The sequence below is a fragment of the Littorina saxatilis genome, linkage group LG6 (genome assembly GCF_037325665.1).
Source record: "Littorina saxatilis isolate snail1 linkage group LG6, US_GU_Lsax_2.0, whole genome shotgun sequence".
NCBI lineage: Eukaryota > Metazoa > Mollusca > Gastropoda > Littorinimorpha > Littorinidae > Littorina > Littorina saxatilis.
Window position 1 is genome coordinate 2,040,223 of NC_090250.1, and position 18,115 is coordinate 2,058,337.

An 18,115-nucleotide genomic window follows, 5' to 3' on the forward strand; every position below is an offset into this window, starting at 1 on the left:
GATCACAAAACGATCTTGACTGTACGGAGCTCAGGTCATGTTTTAAAGAACGGAATGCAGTCACTTGCGTGTGGTCGATTGAGGTTGATATTTGCAAAGTTTGAACACCACATAATTATAACTAGCATCTGTGATGTAGTAGTCCATATAGAGCAGGTTAAGGTGACGCTTGAACAAGTCTGTTCAGAGTCAGACACTTGCAATAATAAGTGACGCCATCTTCCATCCAATGCAGATTGAAGTATATAGCAGCCTACTGCAGACATTTGTAGAAATGTTGCAGACGTTTGTAGAAATGTATGCAGTGACGAATGTGACACATCCCAAAACAGGTCCAATAATCTAGCGGATATCTGTAGAATCTGATGCAATGATTGCCACGGTATGCCACAACCGCTCGGAGTATCTGACAAATGTGACGCATTCCAATGCAGGTTGAAGTCATCCTGAACTCAGGTCAAAATGAGTTACTTCCCTTCGGGTCTCATTTATAATAATAATAATAATAATAATAATAATAATAATAATAATAATAATAAATGAGCATTTACATAGCGCAACATCATAACTTTACAATTAATGATGCTCTTTGCGCTTGACACATTTAAAATTAAAACACAGTTATACAAGCATTTACATCTACATTCATAGTCCCTAAAAGGATGCCTTGGTTTTCTTTCTGTGGGTAAGAAATCGATTTTGTTTACATATTTAGAGCTTTTTGTAATGTGTTATTGATATAAGCAGATTCACGATCTTTCTTTATTTGTTTATTTGGTGTTTAACGTCGTTTTCAACCACGAAGGTTATATCGCGACGGGGAAAGGGGGGAGATGGGATAGAGCCACTTGTCAATTGTTTCTTGTTCACAAAAGCACTAATCAAAAATTTGCTCCAGGGGCTTGCAACGTAGTACAATATATTACCTTACTGGGAGAATGCAAGTTTCCAGTACAAAGGACTTAACATTTCTTACATACTGCTTGACTAAAAATCTTTACAAAAATTGACTATATTCTATACAAGAAACACTTAACAAGGGTAAAAGGAGAAACAGAATCCGTTAGTCGCCTCTTACGACATGCTGGGGAGCATCGGGTAAATTCTTCCCTCTAACCCGCGGGGGGTGATTCGCGATCGTCGATAATGATTTTTCATGGTGTTGTGTATTTTTTAAATTACAAAGGAATTGATATGTAAGAGAGATTCAAGTGAGCTATCTTTCGCAGGGTTATTTACTGTGCAAACAACTCTAAGTATGGCAAAAGTGTCACGTGATAATCAACTTTGGCTACGAAGCAGACGATACTTTTTTCCGTAACCAGTTGGGAGTGATGCAACAATATCACGGTCTCCTTCCCACAGCAGTCTCAACATTTCGACTTGTTTTAACCTTAAACGATGTCTTTATCATAACCGTGAAGAACAGAACGGAGATCACTGTCGAAGTCGGCCAATCTGCAATCACTTTCGTCTCAGCTGGGAGGTAACTCTGTATTCTTGTTTTGATAGATTCCGCGCAGTAATTATACATCCTGTCAGAGAGACCATGAGCGATAGCGGGGACCGATGATTATCAGAATGGGTTGAAGTATCAACCAATCTACTGCAGGAATTTGTAAAACTTGATGCAGTGACGAATGTAACGAATCTCAATGCAGGTCAAAGTATAAACGGTAAAACCGGCTAATTGCTGCAGATATCTGTAGAACTTTATGCACTGACGAATCCCAAAGCAAATCGAAATATCTAGCGGGCTTACTGCAGGAATTGGTGGATCTTGATGCAATGATTGCCACAATATGCCACGAACCGTCTAGGAGTATCTGACAAATGTGACGCATCCCAAAGCAGGTCGAAGCATCTAGCAGCCTACTGCAGGTATTTGTAGAACCTAATGCAATGAAGAATGTGACACATCGCAATGCTTGTAGAAATATTAATAGCTAGCAGCCTACTACAGGTATTTGGTAGAACCTGATGCAGTGACGAATCCAAATGCAGGTCAAAGTATAAAGCGGCTAACTGCAGGTATTGATAGAAATTAATACAGTGATAACCACAGTATTTGCCACGACCGCTCGGAGTATCTGACAAATGTGACACATCCAAAAGCAATAGTCAAAGCATCAGTCTTTTAGTATCTAGCAAATTGCATGTCAAAGTATATAGCGGCATACTGCAGGTACTTGTAGAACTTAATTGATGCAGTGACGACGAATGTGACGCATCCCAAGTGTCTAGCACTTGATGCAGTGTTTGCAGAGTATCTGACAAATGTGACGCATCCCAATGTAGACCCAAGTATCTAGCGGCCCTACTGCAGGCATTTGTAGAACGTTATGCACTGACGAATCCCAATGTAGCGGCCTACTGCAGGTATCTGTAGAACTTGATGCAGTGGTTGCCCGAGTCCGCCACGACCACCTGCCCGTCTGACGTGATGGCCAGTCCCTGAGGTCCGTACAGAGGTTCCGCTGACGTGTTCACGTAGGACAGGAAGGATCCGTTCTTGTCGAACACCTGCACAACGAAAACACAGGTGTGAATTATGGTGTTTTTTTGTTTAACCACAATTTTATTCAAAATACATGACATGAAACAATTGACAAAAATGCAGCTAGGACACGAACTCAAGCAAATGCTTATTTGACGTGACCATAACAATGCTAAGTTACACAAGTTGTCATGATGGTGGACAACACAATTATTAACCAGAAGAACAGTTAATATGCAAAGCGCGGAGACTATAGATTCCTGTGGTTCGAGCAATATTATTTGTCATTATTATCATTATCGCATGTTGCTGTTTTCTGTACAAAGCAGAAATGACATGGCAACAAGGTGTGCAGAGGGGTCCCACTGTTAAGACCTATGACAAATCTGAGAAAAAGCAGGTCTTGAAAAGAAGTATAAGTCTTATACTGGAGGTAAATTTACATAGACTTGAACTTTGTTTGTTTGTTTGTTTGCTTAACGCCCAGCCGACCACGAAGGGCCATATCAGGGCGGTGCTGCTTTGACATATAACGTGGGCCACACACAAGACAGAAGTCGCAGCACAGGCTTCATGTCTCACCCAGTCACATTATTCTGACACCGGACCAACCCGTCCTAGCACTAACCCCATAATGCCAGACGCCAGGCGGAGCAGCCACTAGATTGCCAATTTTAAAGTCTTAGGTATGACCCGGCCGGGGTTCGAACCCACGACCTCCCGATCACGGGGCGGACGCCTTACCACTAGGCCAACCGTGCCGGTAGACTTGAACTAGAAAATCAAAACAAAAAAAAAGCAAAACAAAAAAGCAAGGTCTGAAGGGGGAGGGGGAAGGGGAGGGGGAGTCTACATTCACGGAGTCTTAAAAAGAGGACTTCACTGTTCATCATTATACACACCTGTATGCGCGAGTTGCCCCAGTCAGCCACGAGGATGTTGCCATTGGGGTCGACTGCCACACCTGTGGGGGCGTTGAACTGACCGTTGCCCTCCCCGTTGGAGCCAAAGGTAAACACGAAAGACCCTTCAGAGTCAAACACCTGAAACAAAGCACGATCATTACTATACTACACCATTTCAGTAGTCTAACACTCGGAGGAATCGTTCTCATTGTGTTTGTTCTTGCTTTTCAACATCCATACAACCTGTATGCTTTTTGTTTTTTAATGCCCCGACAACCAATAATAATATAGTTATCCTTAGGTAAAATCGTGGATAGAGGTGTTGTGTTTGGGTGCAGGGTTTACGGGATCTCGACCTTCACCCTCGACGCACTCGCACAGGGGACTTGTGGTAGCTCAGTGGGTAGAGAATTGAACTTATGATCCTAGGTTCACGGGTTCCAATCCAGGCTGGGACTGACACGGGTCAACTTTGTGTGCAGACTCAGAGTCGGTAACTATGTCCCACCACCGTGTCACCACAGTACCACGTACAATACCTCGGTCATTCTTCCATCATAAGTGCAGGAGGCTGATAACACCTAAACAAGCACACACCTGAGTAGCGCGACTCTTGTTGCTGCTAGCTTTCCACTGGGAGGAAGCGACCCGAACTTACCCAGCAATTGGATAATAAAGTAGTTCCGGAAGCCCCTTCCCCTTTATCCGGCAAATTTACCTTTTGTATTTTGGGTCTCTCCTAGAGTGCAAAAGGTACATTTGCCGGAGAAAGGGGAAAGGGTTTCCGGAACGCATGACCCCCCCCCCCCCCCCCCCCCTTAAATACAGACATGACCTTGACCTTCACCGCACTCGCACAGAACACCGACCTTGACACAGTGGTTATGGAAGTCAGTGATGACGATGTCGTTGTCCTTGGTAATGGCGGCGTAGTGAGGCCCAGCAAACTGGGTGTCGTCGTTGCCACGGGAACCAAACTTGTGCAGCAGTTTGCCGTTGTTCTGGAAGACCAGCACAGCGCTGGCCTTGTTGTCCACCACGATGATGTGACCGTTGTTGTCCACCGCCACGCCCTTGGGACCTTGCAGCCGCCCCGTGCCGATCTGTGGACACATTAATGATATACGATACCAATACATGCACAACCTAGCGGTGTCCTTAATAAGATATGATACCAATACAAGCACAGCCTAGCAGTAGCAATGTCCTTACGATTAATTTTCTCCCGCTGATATGCCGGAGTCACCGAGACAAACTTCGTTCTCGAATGTTTTTGTCAGTTTCTGGGAGACACGCAGGAGAACTTACAGAGTGTTTACGTGACGCTATTATTCGCATTATAAAGTCTTCTCGGACTTTGTTTCGCTTTCTGATGGTCAGGAATAGAAGTCTCGGTTTGTTCAATCGATCGGTATCGTTTGTCTTTAATACAGTTCCGTGATGTGAAATCTCGTGTTAACCTGAAATTGCCAGCATGTTTAAAGTCGAATTTAGCAGTTTGTGTGTTGTTAATACAATGGAAAAAAAATCATTAACGGAAACGTGAACTCTATTGAGGATTTGAATTAACCTTCAAAATGTAACGTTTTGTTTTGTCAATAATGAAACGTTCCAATAACCTACAAGTCTTGTTTGTTGATTCTGAATTTTGGAATTTTAGCAGTCTACCTGTTTTTGCATTTATATTGAGAAAAACTGACCTTGTTGAGGTATTTGCCATCAGGAGCAAAGACGCTGACCCACTTGTTGTCGTAGTCGGCCACCAGGTAATTACCGTTGAGAGTGACCGCCACACCTGTCGGTCTCTGGATCTTGCCCGCCACCCTCCCTGCTGACCCGAAGCGGAGGCGGCATTCACCTGTGTTGGAGAACACCTGCACCACCTGGTAAAGGACAGAGCATTTTGATAATAATGAAACAATAGTGCATTTATATTGCAGCCTTTTCACCCCTCCTTGTAACGAACTTCCAACCCCCTAGTAACGACCTTCCAACCCCAGTTTAGCGACGTTCCAACCCTCCTCGTAACGACCTTTAAACCCCCTCCACTCACCTGATTATTTCTGTCAGCCACCAGGACTCTCCCCGTGGTGCAGCACAGGCCCTGAGGGTTGGTGAACTCTCCCTTGTTGCGACCTTTGTCCCCTCCTTGTTGCGACCTTTCCACCCTCCTTATTACGACCTTACAACCTCCTCCACTCACCTGATTATTGCTATCAGCTACCAGGACTCTGCCAGTGGTGCAACACAGTCCCTGAGGGTTGGTGAACTCCCCCTTGTTGCGACCTTTGATCCCGACCTTGAAGAGAAGGTCGTCCTCGATGGGGTTGGAGCGGCGGTTGGTTGAGCCGTGTGAGCGCGAGCTGGAGGGGCGCTTGGTCCCCTTCTGCTTGACGGCAGCGGTGCGAGGGATCTTGGACGTCCCGCTCAGCGTGTCGGCTTCTTCTCCCCCCGCCACACACTTCACCTGTGTTAGAGAAAGGACAAGAAACCGCTATAAATCAGTGCTATGCTATCCTCGATATTGTATTTATGTTCTAACGTTTTATGTTGTTTATTGTAATGCTGTATACACCACACCTGAGTTTCTCCTCGTTGAGATAATAAAGTGTTCTATGTCTATGTCTATATCTATGTCTATGTCTATGTCTATGTCTATATCTATGTCTATGTCTATGTCTATGTCTATGTCTATGTCTATATCTATGTCTATGTCTATGTCTATATCTATGTCTATGTCTATGTCTATGTCTATATCTATGTCTATGTCTATGTCTATGTCTATATCTATGTCTATGTCTATGTCTATGTCTATATCTATGTCTATGTCTATGTCTATGTCTATGTCTATATCTATGTCTATGTCTATGTCTATGTCTATATCTATGTCTATGTCTATATCTATGTCTATGTCTATGTCTATGTCTATATCTATGTCTATGTCTATGTCTATGTCTATGTCTATATCTATGTCTATGTCTATGTCTATGTCTATGTCTATATCTATGTCTATGTCTATGTCTATGTCTATATCTATGTCTATGTCTATGTCTATGTCTATGTCTATATCTATGTCTATATCTATGTCTATATCTATGTCTATGTCTATGTCTATGTCTATATCTATGTCTATGTCTATGTCTATGTCTATGTCTATATCTATGTCTATGTCTATGTCTATGTCTATGTCTATGTCTATGTCTATGTCTATATCTATGTCTATGTCTATGTCTATGTCTATGTCTATGCTAAATTTGTTTTTCTGTCCCCAGAACTAGAGTCTATTTGTGACATAACGTGGTTATATATATATATATATATATGCTGAGAAGATTAATCAGTATAATATTTCAAGCAAGCTTTTATTGTAAGGCCTCGATCCTGTATTTTCATCGATTTTATTTTTCTCCAGCGTTTAGTTTGTTTCCCGGTGTCCCGGTAGCTCAGTTAGTAGAGAACTAGGCAGACTTGTGATCCAGAGGTCGCAGGTTCGAACCCGGGCCTGAACGGACACGGGTCAACTGTATGTGCAGACTTGGAGACGGTATCCTGGTTCCACACCCGTGTCACCACTGCGGCACGTAAAAGACCTCGGTCATTCTGCCATTAAGTGCAGGCGGCTGATTACACCTAAATACGCACACACCTAGGTAGCTCGACTCTGTTGCTGCTTGCTTTCCACTGTGAGGATGTGACCCAAATTTCCAAGCGAAAGTAACGAAAATGAAAAAATAAATGTATATAATATTTCAAGCTTTTATTGTGAAACCTCGATCCTGTATTTTTACTGATTTTATTTTTCTTCGCCGTTTGGTGTTGTTTCAAAAATGCAGATTGAGTACAGACAAAAATCTCTTAAATTTGATTAATTCCGCAGCCGATAAGGCCAGACAAAAAAACGTAGCATTTAAAAACAGTGTTGTTTTTGAGATACATCGCTTCTTATACAAACACAAACACACATAAACTACAAGCAATGTTTTAAACAAGTTAAAAAGTTAAATGACGATCTCTTTCAGACAGTTTAAGCTGGCGCCCCAAACTGAGCTTCAATGAAAAGTTGTTCATGAATTTCATGTAATTGAACAGGCTTCACTCAAACATTGGCTTTCGTTCAATGATGACATATTACCTTGAAAGGCGACCCCTTGATGTGCTGAGCGAACATCATCAAGTCAAGCTGGTATCGGCCTTCCGTCTTCAGAGTGTAGGTGACGTCATACGTCCCGTTGCGGTGGTCCGTCACGGTGGGGTGAACCTGGTCCTCGGACCCGTCCGCAGTTACCAGCGCGGTCACCGGAGCGTAACCACACTTGACCAGGTCACCGTTACGGTCTTTGGCCGTCACGGTCACAACGCAAGGGCGACCCGCATAACACTGTCTTAAGCCCTCACCAGACGCGATGGTTTCGTGAGCCACAGCACTGTTCGTGTGGAGCGCGCCTAAACCGCAGAGAGACTTCTTCAGGCTTTGCAAGGCCGTGTCGTCGAACACGAGGAAGTCGTTCTGCTCGGGGAGGAACTGAGGCTTGGCCATGGCCAGCTCTTCCAGCTTCTGGGACATCTCCTTCTTCAGCAGCAGGATCTCCGTCTCGTTCCCGTGGTTGAGCGACTCCGCCGTGAAGTCGCACGAGGTCTGCATCTTGTCCAGGAACGACTCCAGGGCTTCCTTCTGCTCGTTGAGCACCCCCTGCTTGGCGGAGAAGGCGTCGCTGAGCTCCCCCAGCAGCGAGTTCTTCCTCTCGTCCATCGCCTTAGACAGCTCGTTGAAGGCGTTGGAGATCTGCTGCTCCACCTCATGGGACCGCTTCTCCAGCGCCTTGCTGACGTCGGTGACGAGGGTGATGGAGTCCTCCACCACTGGGGCCTGGTCTCTGACCTGGGCGACGAGCTTGAGGAGCTCGCACTTCTGCTGCTCGATGGCGTCCCTGAGTGAGATATGCGCGTGGCCTATGTGCTCGATGTCCGTGCAGTCCGCGCACACCGCCGTCTCACACTGCGTGCAGTAGTACTGCAGGGAGTTGCCGAAGTGGCTGGGACACACCAGGTGCGGAGTTTCGTCACTGTCTGTGGTCCCGGAGATCTGGTCCACCCCTACCACGGTGTGAGGTGTTGAGAGAATCCCTACCACCTCATCGTCCTCCTCCTCCCCCCTCTCCACCCCGACCTCCATACTGCAGTGTAGGTCCGTGCAGAGGTCGCACAGAAAGATGTCACAGTCCAGACACTTTGACACAGCGCGCGCGTCTTCTACCTCGCACGTACTGCTCGTACAACCACTGCTACCACCGCACGCCACAACGTCCATTAAGTTGGTCACAAAGAAGTTAGTCTGCAGCCCTGCCACTCCTTCCAGAGGGAGGATTGAAGGCTGGCGACACACGGGACAGGTGACGGCGAGGCTGTGAGGGGGGACGTAGGATGCCAGGCAGTTCTGACAGAAAGTGTGGAGACACGGCAGGACTTTGGGGCGTCGATACTGTCCCAGGCAAATACCGCAGCTCAGCAGCTCTCGGTTGATCTGCCGCACCACTGGAGAGCGGTTGTTGTTGGCCATGATGATGATGGTAGAGATTGTCGTTGTTGTTGTTGGTGGTGGTGTTGTGCTTGGTGTGTGTTATTTACTCTCAACCTGCAACAAAGAGAGAACGTTATTGCCTTTAAAATGGTTCCTTTGTTATTGCATTCTGTGTTTGTACTGCTGCTGCAAATGATAACAATCCCAGGATTCAACAATGATAACAATCCCAGGATTCAACAATGATAACAATCCCAGGATTCAACAATGATAACAATCCCAGGATTCAACAATGATAACAATCCCAGGATTCAACAATGATAACAATCCCAGGATTCAACAATGATAACAATCCCAGGATTCAACAATGATAACAATCCCAGGATTCAACAATGATAACAATCCCAGGATTCAACAATGATAACAATCCCAGGATTCAACAATGATAACAATCCCAGGATTCAACAATGATAACAATCCCAGGATTCAACAATGATAACAATCCCAGGATTCAACAATGATAACAATCCCAGGATTCAACAATGATAACAATCCCAGGATTCAACAATGATAACAATCCCAGGATTCAACAATGATAACAATCCCAGGATTCAACAATGATAACAATCCCAGGATTCAACAATGATAACAATCCCAGGATTCAACAATGATAACAATCCCAGGATTCAACAATGATAACAATCCCAGGATTCAACAATGATAACAATCCCAGGATTCAACAATGATAACAATCCCAGGATTCAACAATGATAACAATCCCAGGATTCAAGTTTTCCTTCAGCCCAGTGTGTTTAAAACACAAAGGAAACAATGATGATGCTGATGATGCTGATGCTGATGATGACGATGATGATGACGACGACGACGACGATGATGATGATGATGATGATGATGATGATGATGATGATGATGATGATGATGATGATGATGATGATGATGATGATGATCTCAGATCGATTGATAATTAACAATGTAGAGGTATCTTATGCGTTTGAACTATAACCTTGAGTAACATGAAATTACGCGAAATAAGAACGTTCTTCCATTTGAACACACGCACACACCATAGTTTCCAAGGGTAGTAATACGTCTTTAACAATAAACATGGTCAGTAGGGAGGTGTCTCTTGCGTTTCATCAATAGCCATGACCTTATATGCCGATAGCAATATAGAATTCTTAATGCTGATCAATTAAGAAACAAGATCGGACCAAGCCGATTTGTGATCGATATGAGACGACCACACACGTTAACCATCATGCGCAAATACATTGTTGAATAAAACACTGTTTAAAACCAAATACGGACCAAATCGATTGCACATATTCCGACTTACTGTCATACAAATGAACACATGAACACAGGACCAGATATCGATTACAATGGATCTCTCCTTTTGAGACCCCGATTACCAGATTTTCTGTTCCCAGCCTCTCTAAATTTCCCCCAATTTTAAGAAACCGTCCTTCATCAGACCAGATTTTCTGTTCACAGCCTCTCTAAATTTACCCCAATTTTAAGAAACCGTCCTTAGTCAGACCAGATTTTCTGTTCACAGCCTCTCTAAATTTACCCCAATTTTAAGAAACCATCCTTCGTCAGACCAGATTTTCTGTTCACAGCCTCTCTAGATCTCTCTAAATTTACCCCAATTTTAAGAAACCGTCCTTCGTCAGACCAGATTTTCTGTTCACAGCCTCTCTAAATTTACCCCAATTTTAAGAAACCATCCTTCGTCAGACCAGATTTTCTGTTCACAGCCTCTCTAAATTTACCCCAATTTTAAGAAACCGTCCTTCGTCAGATCAGATTTTCTCAGATTGTTTTTGGTCTTTAAAGGGGGGTTCCACTGTAAATCTTCTTCTTCTTCAGCGTTCCAGAATTGTCTGGTTACGTGTGAGCTCGTTTGTCCATTTCGTTGAGTAGGCATGCTGGGTATTTTCGTGTTTCCATAACCCACCGAACTCCGACATGGATTACAGGATCTTTTCTGTGCGCACTTGGTCTTGTGCTTGCGTGTACACACGAAGGGGGTTAAGTCACTAGCAGGTCTGCACATAAGTTAACCTGGGAGATCGGAAAAATCTCCACTCTTAACCCACCAGGCGGCAGCGACCGTCATTCGAACTCACGACCTCGCGATTAGGAGGCCGACGTCTTACCACCACGCTACTGCGCCACTGCGTCCGTAAATCGAATCTATTTACCCGTTCCCCATCATCATCCATATTTACCAGAGTGTTACGTAACAATTAATATACAGTATATTCATAGATATATCTATACAGTATACAGATGTCGTTCAAGGTTTTGAACTTGTCTCCCTCTCTTGACTGTCCTTGCCGCGAGCATAATTTATTCATGAACAAATTGACATCAGTGTTGACATCTCTGATCGGTCATGAGATTTCAAAACGAGCGTGTCTATTTCCTGAGGCAAAACTTCAACAGCAAAACAATTTTTTTTCTTGTTCAAACGCATGATTTTGAACTAGTTTGTGTCAGAGTCCATATGTTAGCACGTTTGGTTGTTGTTGTTTTGTTTTGTGTGTGTGTGTGTGTGTGTGTGTGTGTGTGTGTGTGAGTGTGTGTGTGTGTGTGTGTGTGTGTGTGTTTGTATGTGAGTGTGTGTGTGTGTGTGTGTGTTTGTATGTGAGTGTGTGTGTGAGTGTGTGTGTGTGTTTTTTTTTATGTGAGTGTATGTGTGTGTGTGTGTGTGTGTGTGTGTGTGTGTGTATGTATGTGTGTGTGTATGTGTGTGTGTGTGTGTGCCGTTGTGCAACGAACATTTTTGTTCCAGTGAGTGAGTGAGCGAGTTAGAAAGTCAGTTAACTCGTGGAATTGTCAGTTAGTTGAACATACAGGCAGACACAGACAGACAGACAGACAGACAGACAGACATACACTCACACAAACACACACAGCCACCACTACGCCACCGCCCCCCCCCCCCCAGCATACGCACACACCTCCAACCTCCATAGGTCTCGAACAAAGTTAGAAAAAATGTTACAGACAGGAAACCTTGTCAAGAAGCAAAAGAAGACACCACAGGTATGTCCCCCCCACCCCCCGTTACCTGAGAATACCTGTGCAGCCTAAACCTATGTGTCAAGTTGAGACCAACTATGTGCGGAATCTCTCAGGACTAGCGACACCTGTATTTGCAATGCGAAACAAATGACCCTCTTTTCACAGGTAAAAATTGCTAGTTTTCTTACCATCAGCCCTTTTGTATGGTTATGTACACAGAACAACGTTCACCTGTCAGCAAGTAAGTTTTAACAAATAGGAACAAAAAAAGACATTGTTGGGTTACAGACCACACCGCTCACTGCCAGTTTGCAAATAATGGCGTAGGCAAGAAAAAGACCTAAAAAGAAGGATGCTTGTAAACAAAATCAAAATCAAAAATGTTAAAAAAGAGAGAGACAAGGCATAACAAAGCAAGGATACAGTAGCAACCTGCATGCAAATGAGGAAAAAAAAGAAAAGAAAACAAAAAGCGTAATCTACACCATACATTTTGGATAGAATCCGATTGTAAAGATTGCTCTTTTTACAGTCAGCTTTTTTGAACACTTATTTACATGTAAGCATCAACAACGTTCATCTGTCAGCTAGTTAGATTGCTGCAAATACATCTAATTGGGAAAGAATCAGATTGCAGCAACAACTGATAATTTTTTGTCATTATGTAAAATATGACCCATACGTACTCATTTATGAGCTTTGATATGGTCATGATCATTTGTTTGGAAGCTAATACATTTTCCATTCTAGGGAGGTAGAAAGAGAGGAGCAGAGGAGACAGCAACACAGTGGGACGAATACAACAAGACCGACATGAACTTTGTTTAATCAATCAATCAATCAATCAATCAATCAATCAATCAATCAATCAATCAATCAATCAATCAATATGAGGCTTATATCGCGCGTATTCCGTGGGTACAGTTCTAAGCGCAGGGATTTATTATTTAAATTTTTTAATTTTCATTTTATGCAATTTATATCGCGCACATATTCAAGGCGCAGGGATTTATTTATGCCGTGTGAGATGGATTTTTTTTACACAATACATCACCCATTCACATCGGCCAGCAGATCGCAGCCATTTCGGCGCATATCCTACTTTTCACGGCCTATTATTCCAAGTCACACGGGTATTTTGGTGGACATTTTTATCTATGCTTATACAATTTTGCCAGGAAAGACCCTTTTGTCAATCGTGGGATCTTTAACGTGCACACCCCAATGTAGTGTACACGAAGGGACCTCGGTTTTTCGTCTCATCCGAAAGACAAGCACTTGAACCCACCAGCTAGGTTAGGAAAGGGGGGAGAAAATTGCTAACGCCCTGACCCAGGGTCGAACTCGCAACCTCTCGCTTCCGAGCGCAAGTGCGTTACCTCTCGGCCACCCAGTCCTGGAGCGGAGTAAGAAGCTAAAATGGCAACATTAGAAACTGCTGTTCTGCGTGATAGAGATGACATGTGCAAATGTTAACTCAGCATGTGTGTACGTTCTTCAAGCACTTGTCTTTTCAACGAGTGTTTGCTTTGAAGACGCCCCGCTTTGAGCAAATACATGTTTTAAACTATCGCTGCACTAGCTTCGCTTTGAGATAATATATAATTATCTTTTTTATATATGTTTTAAACTATCGCTGCAATAGCTGTGTTTAAGGCAAATATATGTTTGAAATTGTCGCTGCATTATCTCCGTTTTGAGAAAATATAATGTTTGAAACTATCGCTGCACTAGCTTCGCTTTGAGAAAATATAATGTTTGAAACTATTGCTGCACTAGCTTCACTTTGAGAAAATACATGTTTAAAATTATCGCTGCATTAGCTCCGTTTTGAGAAAATATAATGTTTGAAACTATCGCTGCAATAGCACCGTTTTGAGAAAATATAATGTTTGAAACTATCGCTGCAATAGCTCCGTTTTGAGAAAATATAACGTTTGAATTTATCGCTGCACTAGCTTTGCACACTCAGTTTAGAGTGTATTTAAGTACTTGAGTTATCAATTTCCACTCTCACTAAGCTAGTCTGATTAAACAGCTATACACACTGAAATAAGTATTGTCTAACCAAAAGACCATTATTTTCTTCATAAACCACAAAGGAAACACACAATTAATCAGCCGAGGCTTGAATTCCAAGGAATTAGAAAGCAAAATAAACCATTTTCAAACACAAACAATTTCAGAGTTCACAAATCTCGAGACCGTCTGGTTAACGAAAACGAACCACCTTCAACAAACAGGATTTACACTGCTCATTTACGGAGGTCGCGCAGAATGTAATTCAGCCAGCCCAACTTACAAGCAGGTGTGAAGTGTATTACTCCGTTTTTACAGGCGTAATGCCCTTTTTTACGATACATCTCAAAGTCACCGTGACCGCGTTCGACAAAAGGAACCTTCTGTCATACTGTGGCGAAAGTGTTAATTAATAGCCAAGCAAAGCTCCTTTGGATAGCGCGAGTAAAACTCTCCGCCACTTTCAAATAGCTTAAAAATCATACACAAAAAGCCATTACTCTTTCATATCTAGAGAAGTGACGATAAAAATATTCAGCTGTTAACCGGATTATCTAACCGTCTATAATTTTGTTTTTATACAAGAGAACCTTAGTTTGCCTCCTATCTGATCGTTCAAACGCTAATTTGTTAATTATTTACATGTAGGTAGTTAAACAGAATGGAGAAGAGGTAACATAAACGCAGTGTACGAAAACGAAAAGACAAACATGAACTTTGTTTAACTGCCCGGAACGGAAATCAAATATAATGATGTCCTGTTATTTGCAGAAGCCGGCAATCTTTGTGCGGGGACGTAGGGTATTTCCCCTTCAACCACCACCACCATACAGCACAAACACATACAGACCGGGACACACAGAGACCTACAGACACTCTCTCGCACGCGCGCACGTACAGACTCATACGCACCATACAAAAACACATACGCACTGACACACACATACGCAATGACACACACACACACACACACACGCACGCGCGCGCGCGCACGAACACACACACACACACACACACACACACACACACACACACACACACACACACACACACACACACACACACACCATCTCTTCACTTGTCCACATACCAACAATGGAAATTCTGGGCGGTCTCTGAACACAGTGTAAAGTTATTTGTGAATTAATTTCGTAAATTCCATTTGTGACTTTTTAAGAAGTTAATTCATACCAAAAACAATCTAACTTGCCACGGCAAGCAGCCAGGGTGTTAATTTTGTGTATGAGTCCAAGTGAAGGAATGATCTCAGTTAACTCATGTAAATGCCGGACCAGATTTCAGACGATGAGCTCAACTGTTTTCGCGAGAAGGACTGTTTCTTTAAAACAATTCAACAGCAGGGCCGGACCCAGGGGGGGGGGGGGGGGGGGGGGTTCCAGGGGTTCCCACCCCTGGAAAAAGCATGTACCTTGCTTTGAGTGTTTGTTTGTTTTTTACTAGTTTTAGCACCAAAACAATGCTGTTCTTAACCCTCAAAACAAGGCCCAGAATGCACCAGATTGCACAGATTTTAACCGTTTTTCAAAAATTTTCGGGGGAGCATGCCCCCGGACCCCCCTAGTTCGCACGCCTGCTTTGCAGGCACGCGCTTGTGGCTTCGCCACTTCGATGATTTGCCCCCCCCCCAAAAGGAGGAACCCCCCCTCTTACAACTCATTTGGTCCGGCCCTGAACAGCAAAGTGTCTCCCCTTTCTTATACTGTTCAAAAAAAGAAACGCATAGCTTGTAATATTTGGTTAATTTAATTATATGGCTACAAGGATATCCACCAAACTGCAGAAAATGTTTATCTGGTCGTCGACCTTTCGTCCATTGCCACAAGTGAGCTCTGCACGTGACGCATGCGTTATCAGTGGCTACAATGTCAAAATTGCTCATTTGGCATGACCATTCGTCATGCTTCAGTGTAATCTCGTGAAACTCGGGGAATATTGAGCTCTCACCATGTCTTCCAAAACCCATAAAAGCGGATTGTTCGCCACAAAGAAATCAGACGACAAATCAGCGACGAAAGATGGCCCGATTGAGCAGAGAAGACCGCCAAATTGCATTGGGTCGTTTACAAGCAGGCCAAAGTCAAAGTGCAATCGCCAGGCACTTTCACGTGTCCCAGAGCACCATCAGTAGACTGTGGATCAGGTTTCAAGCCACTGGCTCCGTTGCTGACTTGCCACGAGCGGGAAGACCAAGGGCGACAACTGCTGCTCACGACCGCTTCATACGGCTCCGCCACCTCCGGAATCGTTTCCTGTCGGCCTCATCTTCTGTCCAGGCTCTCCCCGGGCCACACCGATTATCGGACCAGACCGTGCGGAACCGCCTGCATGAAGCTGGTTTGAGAGCTCGCAGACCTCACAGAGGAGCTGTCCTCACCCGCCGCCATCGCCAGAACCGAGTGCAGTGGGGCAACCAGCACCTTCGCTGGACCGTCCGGAATCACTGGAGACACGTGTGGTTCAGCGACGAGTCCTACTTCCTGCTCCAGCGACATGATGGTCGGAGGAGGGTCTACCGGAGAGTAAACGAACGTTACGCGCCCAACTGTGTGGATTAGGCACCCGTTCATGGTGGTGGAGGCGTCATGGTGTGGGGGGCGATCAATACCGCTGGAAGGAGCACCCTGGTGCACGTCCAAGGGCGCATAACTGCCCAGCGATACGTGGAGGAAATTCTGCGCCCACACGCCCTTCCTCTTCTGGCTGACCAGGATGCCATATTCCAGCAGGACAACGCTCGCCCGCACACAGCACGACTCACCACCCAGTTCCTCACCGACCACCATGTCCAGGTGCTTCCCTGGCCATCCATGTCGCCAGACATGAACCCGATAGAACACCTCTGGGATGAATTGGACAGACGTGTGCGCAGGCGAGAAGAAGCGCCGGCAAATCACCGCGATCTATTGCAGGCACTTCAGGAGGAGTGGGACACCATCCCACAGCAAGATATCCGGCATCTGATCCAGTCCATGCCCAGAAGGTGCCGGGCAGTTGTTGCTGCTCAAGACAGTCACACCCCCTACTGACTTGACAGCCTCGGCACCCAATCGTATTGATTGACTGATTGATTTGAAGATGCAAATGAACTGTGTGTGCATTCAACTGTGTCCATACCAAATTTCAAACAAATAATCTAAATATTGGATTTTCTGTTAATTTTTTAGAAAATAAAACAAATTTGGCAAGTAGCAACTATGCGTTTCTTTTTTTGAACAGTATAGCTGTGAACAAAGAGAAAGCAGGTGGATTGATAATTGCTTTAAAATGTCGAAGCAATACTCTCTGGTCCGAGAAACGTTTTCCTTCGGGGAGAGGAAAATATGCTTCGACAAATTTGACAAATTAGACCATTAACACCAGAGGAACATATTTGTCCAGAATCATGCTATATTGAGAAGTGTTTGTACAAAACGATGATTATGTCGTTGCCATATAATTATGTGAGGGTCTGTACAATTTAATGTAAAAGCTTTTTGGGTGTTGCACAACGTTAACGTTGTTTGAATAAAACCCACCAGGCCGGGTGCTTTGACGTACCGCAGATTGAATCCGAAAGCACCCGAAACCCCTCGTGTCTCAAACCCCGGTTAATATAATGTTTTGATTTTTTTAAGTGAGCATTGGAATGTTTTGATTCTTTTAAGTGAGCATTGGAATGTCGAAATGCATGCTGGGAGCTGTTTGAATAATGCGATGTCGGAATTCTAATGTCGACAATTTCATTTACAAATCAAAATAAGGACGGGGAAGGTGGGAGGAGGGGGGGGGGGGGGGGGCCGGGGGAGGGGGGGGGGAGCGTTCATGGTGGTAATTTACTTCAATATTCTGGGTGGCCGAGTGGTAACGCACTTGCGCTCGGAAGCGAGAGGTTGCGTGTTCAGGCCTGGGTCAGGCCGCAATTTTCTCCCCCCTTTCCTAACCTAGGTGGTGGGTTCAAGTGCTAGTCTTTCGGATGAGACGAAAAACCGAGGTCCCTTCGTGTACACTACATTGGGGTGTGCACGTTAAAGATCCCACGATTGACAAAAGGGTCTTTCCTGGCAAAATTGTATAGACATATATAAAAATGTCCACCAAATACCCGTGTGACTTAGAATAGTA

The 18,115-nt window shown here is 44.3% G+C and overlaps 1 protein-coding gene across 1 annotated transcript in view; it reads right to left on the reverse strand.

Moving 5' to 3' along the window:
- Positions 1-785: 785 nt before the first annotated feature.
- Positions 786-18,115, reverse strand: part of LOC138968290 (tripartite motif-containing protein 2-like) — a 48,764-nt gene continuing 31,434 nt past the window's right edge. Inside the window, exons 2-7 of the mRNA XM_070340849.1 lie at positions 7,535-9,034; positions 5,606-5,869; positions 5,103-5,285; positions 4,272-4,505; positions 3,400-3,540; positions 786-2,523 (exon numbers count right to left, since the gene is read on the reverse strand). Of these exons, the coding sequence (XP_070196950.1) occupies positions 2,371-2,523; positions 3,400-3,540; positions 4,272-4,505; positions 5,103-5,285; positions 5,606-5,869; positions 7,535-8,959 (2,400 nt within the window). The 5' untranslated portion in view covers positions 8,960-9,034 and the 3' untranslated portion in view covers positions 786-2,370. The remainder of the gene's footprint in view (positions 2,524-3,399; positions 3,541-4,271; positions 4,506-5,102; positions 5,286-5,605; positions 5,870-7,534; positions 9,035-18,115) is intronic.